General features: G+C 47.0%; 1 protein-coding gene across 2 annotated transcripts; it reads right to left on the reverse strand.

The window, feature by feature from the left end:
- Positions 1-122: 122 nt before the first annotated feature.
- On the reverse strand, positions 123-4294 carry ripply3 (ripply transcriptional repressor 3). Of its 2 annotated transcripts, none has more exons than XM_069165087.1 (4): positions 3982-4294; positions 3087-3162; positions 2115-2188; positions 123-603 (listed from the first exon to the last, which is right to left on the reverse strand). In XM_069165087.1, the coding sequence occupies exons 1-4, from the start codon at positions 4191-4193 to the stop codon at positions 390-392; spliced, it is 576 nt and encodes a 191-aa protein (XP_069021188.1). In that variant the 5' UTR covers positions 4194-4294; the 3' UTR covers positions 123-389. The 2 variants fall into 2 exon arrangements, with proteins under 2 accessions (XP_069021188.1, XP_069021187.1); XM_069165086.1 differs by having other exon boundaries at positions 123-615.
- Positions 4295-6733: the final 2439 nt, after the last annotated feature.

Raw genomic sequence — 6733 nt, forward strand, 5'->3', positions numbered from 1 at the left:
CTCCTCCTCGTTCACAGCTGAACGATGAGCAGGGCTTCAATTCAAATATGAAATACAGATAAACACTTCACCATATCAGCTTTTCAAATATATATATATCAAATAATGACGTAATGCAATGATCACAGGATTTGACAAAATCTTTATTTTTATTTGTTTATACAAGCTGAGTTCTTGTTGTGTTTCATCAAAGTATAAAAGATAAGTCAACATAAATATGTATAAATTATGTATCTGTACATTTACATTGTATTTACAGCGTCCGACCCAACATGGGAGAACAGAACCAGGCTGTCCGTCAGGAAGCTGCTGCAGGGGGATGACTGACAGCAGCACGCCCCCCCCCCCCCCAGTCTGTCATCGTTTCACAGCAGGAGGTTCGCTGGCACTCAGTTGTAGGAGGTGAAACAAGCCGTCTGTTTGAGACACTCCTCGGAGTCCCCGTCTTCCTCCCCGTCCTCCTCCCAGTCCTCCTCCTCCTCCTCGTCTTCACTGTTGGACTCGCTGTAGAAGCTGATGGTCGCCTGGACCGGAAAGTTCCTCAGTAAGACGTCTCCGTCGCTGTACAGGTAGTCAAAGGACTTGGACCTGGGCCAGAACAGCCTGATGGAGACACTGTCAGTCAGGTGACCATGATGACTCATCAGTCAGGTGATCATGATGACTCATCAGACTGTTATCAGTCAGGTGACCATGATGCCTCATCAGACTGTTATCAGTCAGGTGACCATGATGACTCACCAGTCAGGTGATCATGATGACTCATCAGACTGTTATCAGTCAGGTGACCATGATGCCTCATCAGACTGTTATCAGTCAGGTGACCATGATGCCTCATCAGACTGTTATCAGTCAGGTGATCATGATGACTCATTAGTCAGGTGACCATGATGACTCATCAGACTGTTATCAGTCAGGTGATCATGATGACTCATTAGTCAGGTGATCATGATGACTCATCAGACTGTTATCAGTCAGGTGACCATGATGCCTCATCAGACTGTTATCAGTCAGGTGACCATGATGACTCATCAGTCAGGTGATCATGATGCCTCATCAGACTGTTATCAGTCAGGTGACCATGATGACTCATCAGACTGTTATCAGTCAGGTGATCATGATGACTCATTAGTCAGGTGACCATGATGACTCATCAGACTGTTATCAGTCAGGTGATCATGATGACTCATTAGTCAGGTGACCATGATGCCTCATCAGACTGTTATCAGTCAGGTGATCATGATGCCTCATCAGACTGTTATCAGTCAGGTGACCATGATGACTCATCAGACTGTTATCAGTCAGGTGACCATGATGACTCATCAGACTGTTATCAGTCAGGTGACCATGATGACTCATCAGACTGTTATCAGTCAGGTGACCATGATGACTCATCAGACTGTTATCAGTCAGGTGATCATGATGACTCATCAGACTGTTATCAGTCAGGTGACCATGATGCCTCATCAGACTGTTATGAGTCAGGTGACCATGATGACTCATCAGACTGTTATCAGTCAGGTGACCATGATGACTCATCAGACTGTTATCAGTCAGGTGACCATGATGACTCATCAGTCAGGTGATCATGATGACTCATCAGTCAGGTGATCATGATGACTCATCAGACTGTTATCAGTCAGGTGACCATGATGACTCATCAGACTGTTATCAGTCAGGTGACCATGATGACTCATCAGTCAGGTGATCATGATGACTCATCAGTCAGGTGATCATGATGACTCATCAGTCAGGTGATCATGATGACTCATCAGACTGTTATCAGTCAGGTGACCATGATGCCTCATCAGACTGTTATCAGTCAGGTGACCATGATGACTCATCAGACTGTTATCAGTCAGGTGACCATGATGCCTCATCAGACTGTTATCAGTCAGGTGACCATGATGACTCATCAGTCAGGTGATCATGATGACTCATCAGACTGTTATCAGTCAGGTGACCATGATGACTCATCAGACTGTTATCAGTCAGGTGACCATGATGACTCATCAGTCAGGTGATCATGATGACTCATCAGTCAGGTGATCATGATGACTCATCAGTCAGGTGATCATGATGACTCATCAGACCGGTCTAATGCTCACACTGACCTCACAGGGTGCTGGAAGACCTCAGCTTTCCCATCCGAGGACAAGGAGCCGGGGACGGACGGTCTGGAGTCGGGCTGAGGGAGGAGACACAGCCAGGGTCAGTCCATGTTGTCTCTGAGCACATCCAGGCTCAGAGGACAGGAGGACAGGAGGAGAAGAGGACAGGAGAAGAGGAGGAGAGTAGGACAAGAGGAGAGGAGGACAGGAGAAGAGGAGAGTAGGACAAGAGGACAAGCGGACAGGAGGAGAAGAGGAGAGTAGGACAAGAGGAGAGGAGGACAGGAGAAGAGGAGGAGAGTAGGACAGGAGGATAGGGGGACAGGAGGAGAAGAGGAGAGGAGGAAGAGGAGCATCAGAGAGCTGTTGGAGTTCTGATGATCCGGTGGACTGAAACTAAAACATCATGTGTTCACCAAGTCTTTCTATTTATATTTCCAGTCCAGGAGTCGGTCGGCTCCCTCTGACCACCTCCTGGTGGTTAATAACCACCAGGAGGTGGGAGCTCCCCCTCCTCCCTCTTCTGTCCCCCCTCCTCCCTGTGTTTGAACATCTTTTCAAAGTGCTGCAGTTTCTGGGGACGATGAAATTTTAGTTTCATTAAATTGTGGTGTGACTGATAAAATAAAAGCTGGTTTATACCAGACTCTGTTTTACCTGCCAGATGTCAGAGAGAAGAACTTCTGGTCAGCTGATGTTGAAAGTGTTGCATCATCTGCCCCCCCCACACCAGAACATGTTTCAGTAGGAGAACAGCCTGCTTCACCTGCTGCACCAATAATACTCTTCTAGAGAGATGGAAAGTCCACAGGACAGTGTGTGTGTGTGTGTGTGTGTGTGTGTGTGTGTGTGTGTGTGTGTGTGTGTGTGTGTGTGTGTGTGTGTGTGTGTGTGTGTGTGTGTGTGTGTGTGTGTGTGTGTGTGTGTGTGCGTGCGTGCGTGCGTGCGTGCGTGCGTGTGTGTGTGTGGACTTACACAGGACAGTGCGTGTGGACATCCCTCATGTCCTCCTCTGCTGGACAACCACGGTCTCCACAGGGACGTCTGGCTGCTGGACGGGGACACATGAAATATACATCAGAACAAAACACATCTGGTTCATTACATATGATCCAAAACACACTCGGTAATATTCATTTCTTCAGACGTCTCAGGTTTCCTCTCAGCTCATTTCACACTGTTCAAACTCAGAAATAGAAGATGGACGGACTCTGATTCATGTGCAGCTCATTAAACATAAACTCCACTCAGATCCATCAGAGCCTCTCTGAGTCACTGAGGACTTCCTGCTTCCTGTTCTACCTGCAGATACACATGAACACACACCTGAGGACACCTGAGGACACCTGAGGACACCTGAGGAGGGTTTAGTATCTGGAAGCTCTGCACAGTTTCAGTCCTTCCAGTTACTGAGGAGGTTGTACCATGAAGTCTGGTTAGTGATGACGTCACCCCGGTGCGTCTCCTCCAGGTGAAACAGTTTGGGACTTCACAGCTGTAGCCGTCGCCTAGCAACCATCCGGACTTTAAGTCCTCTTCTACAGGATGTTGTGTATGAACACACTGATGGACTACACGCAGCGTGTTTCAGTGTGAAGGAGGCTGAAGTCAGACATGTTAGTTAAAACACCTCCTCTTCATCATCATCATCTTCTTCATCACCCTCTTGTTTCAAATCTTTGACCACCAGCAAGTGAAAATGTTTCCATTTCTTTGATCAAATGAAACATTTTCTGACATCAAAGTGACTAAAATCTGTATTTTCCGTTACAAAGTGTCCGGTGATGAGATGAAACCGAGCCGGTACCGAGAAGGTGGGAATGGATCTGCAGAGATGAAGACATTGATCCACCATCAGAGCGGTGCCTACCTGCTGGTACTGTCCCTGCTGGTACTGTCCGACCTGCTGGTACTGTCCCTGCTGGTACTGTCCGACCTGCTGGTACTGTCCCTGCTGGTACTGTCCCTGCTGGTACTGTCCGACCTGCTGGTACTGTCCGACCTGCTGGTACTGTCCGACCTGCTGCTCCACCGAGCTGCACCGAGGGACGGCTGCTGGAGGACCACGCACGCGGAACTCATTCTTCCCGCCGAGATAACGTTTTAATGACGAACCGGGTCTGTCGAAGGACTGCAGCTCTGTTCCGTCTGGACCCGAAGAGCTGACTGAGGAGGAGTCGGTCCGGCAGCAGAGAGAGGGCTTTATAAAGCTGCAGGGCGCCGGGGGGGAGGGGGGCTGCAGTTGGTGGACCCCCCCACCCCCCCTGCCCTCCTGACAAATGTCAAACATATGTCGGGCTCGCTAACTGGTTAATAGACAGAAGGTCAACCAGAACCAGAAGCAGAACCAAACTGTTAGAGGAACTCATCCTTCAGTGGTGAGTTATTAAAACTGAGAAAGATAAAGTATTGACAGGTGAATCTATATCTATAGATATATCGATATATATCTATATCGATATATATACACACACATATATATAGATATATATATATGTGTATATATATATATATATATATCCATATATATATATATATAGATCTATAGATCTATATTTATACAGAGAGAGAGATATATTTATCTATATATAGATATCTATCTATCTGAGATATTATTTATATATATAGATAGATAGATAGATAGATAGATAGATAGATAGATATCTACACTGCTCCAAAAAATAAAGGGAACACTTAAACAACACCTCCTAGATCTCAATGAATGAAATATTCCATTTAAAATCTTGATTCATCACATAGTGGAATGTGTTGAGAACAAAATAACATCAGAATGATCAATGGAAATCAGAATCATTATCCATGGAGGTCTGGATTCAGAATCATACTCCAAATAAAAGTGGAAAAATCAGATCACAGGCTGATCCAACTTCTGTGGAGATTCCTGAAGACAAGTCCAAATGAGTCTCAGTAGTGTGTGTGTCCTCCACGTGCCTGTATCACTCCCTACAACGCCTGGGCATGCTCCTGATGAGACCACGGATGTTCTCCTGAGGGATCTCCTCCCAGACCCGGATCAAAGCATCGGTCCACTCCCGGACAGTCTGCGGTGGACGTGGCGTCGGAGGACGGAACGAGACGCGATGTCCCGGATGTGCTGGATTGGATTCAGGTCTGGGGGACGGGCGGGCCGGTCCGGAGCATCGATGCCTTCATCGTGCAGGAACTGCTGACACACTCCAGCCACATGAGGCCGAGCATTGTCCTGCATCAGAAGAACCCAGGACCCGCTGCACCAGCAGATGGTCTTCAACGGGTCTGAGGATCTCATCCCGGGACCTGATGGCAGTCAGGGTACCTCTGGCTAGGACACGGAGGGCTGCGCTGCCCTCCGAAGAAACGCCTCCCCAGACCGTCGCTGACCCGCCGCCGACCCGGTCCCGCTGGAGGACGTTGCAGGCAGCAGAACGTTCTCCACGGCGTCTCCAGACTCCGTCACGTCTGTCACATGTGCTCAGTGGGAACCTGCTCTCATCCGTGAAGACCACAGGACGCCGACGGAGAAGCTGCCGATCTCGGTGTTCTCCGGTAAAGTCCGGTCGCCCCGCACGGTGTTGGGCTGTGAGCACAGACCCCACTTGTGGACGTCGGGTCCTCGTACCGCCCTCATGGAGTCTGTTTCTGACAGTTTGAGCAGAAACATGCACATTAGTGGCCTGCTGGAGGTCATTTTGTAGGGCTCTGGCAGCGCTCCTCCTGCTCCTCCTTGCACAAAGGAGCAGATAGCGGTCCCGCTGCCGGGTTGTTGTCCTCCTACGGCCCCCTCCACGTCTCCTGGTGGACCGGCCCGTCTCCCGGTATGTCCTCCGTCCTCTTGACACTGTGCTGACAGACACAGCAAACCTTCTTGCCACAGCGTGCATTGATGTGCCATCCTGGATGAGCTGCACGACCTGAACAACTTCTGTGGGTTGGAGACACCTCATGCTCCCTCTAGTGGTGAGGACACTGGCAAAATGCAAAAGGGACCAACGATCATCCAGAAAGGACGAGGACAGAGAAACGGTCTGTGGTCACCACCTGCAGAACCGTTCCTTTATAGGGTTGTCTTGATAATTGCCTCATTTCCACCTGTTTGTTCCATTTGTACAACAGCAGGTGAAACTGATCCTCAATCAGTGTTGATCCAAACTGGACACGTTGATTTCACAGAAGTGGGATTGATTGGAGTTACGTTGAGGTGTTTAAGTGGTCCCTTTATTTTTTTCAGCAATAGATCGGTATATCTATATCTATATCTATATATATAATATATATCTATATATATTATGGATATATCTCTATAATATATATAGATATATATTATAGAGATATATTATATATATATATATAATATATATATATATATATATATATATATTATATATATATATATATAATATATATATATAATATATATATATCCATAATATATACATATATATTATAGATAGATAGATAGATAGATAGATAGATATAGATATAAAACAACAGGAGGTGTAAACATCACAGAGTGTTTGATCATCAGACTGTAATAGAGCTATATGTAGTAACACATATATATCTACGTGGATGTCCCTGGTAACAGGACATGTCTCCATGATGGATGGTTTCTCCTCCTGTTA

The sequence above is a fragment of the Embiotoca jacksoni genome, unplaced genomic scaffold (genome assembly GCF_022577435.1).
Source record: "Embiotoca jacksoni isolate LCO1_2020_lvr unplaced genomic scaffold, fEmbJac1.0.p SCAF_33, whole genome shotgun sequence".
NCBI classification, from domain to species: Eukaryota; Metazoa; Chordata; class Actinopteri; family Embiotocidae; genus Embiotoca; species Embiotoca jacksoni.

Bases quoted from the DNA above. Each gene is read 5' to 3' on its own strand.
- ripply3 (XM_069165086.1), bottom strand. From the start codon at position 4,193: ATGAGTTCCGCGTGCGTGGTCCTCCAGCAGCCGTCCCTCGGTGCAGCT. The intron at 3,163-3,981 runs GTAGGCACCGCT...GTCCCCGTCCAG, and splicing joins AGCAGGGACAGTACCAGCAG to CAGCCAGACGTCCCTGTGGA. The intron at 616-2,114 runs GTCAGTGTGAGC...CCTGACTGACAG, and splicing joins GTCTTCCAGCACCCTGTGAG to TGTCTCCATCAGGCTGTTCT.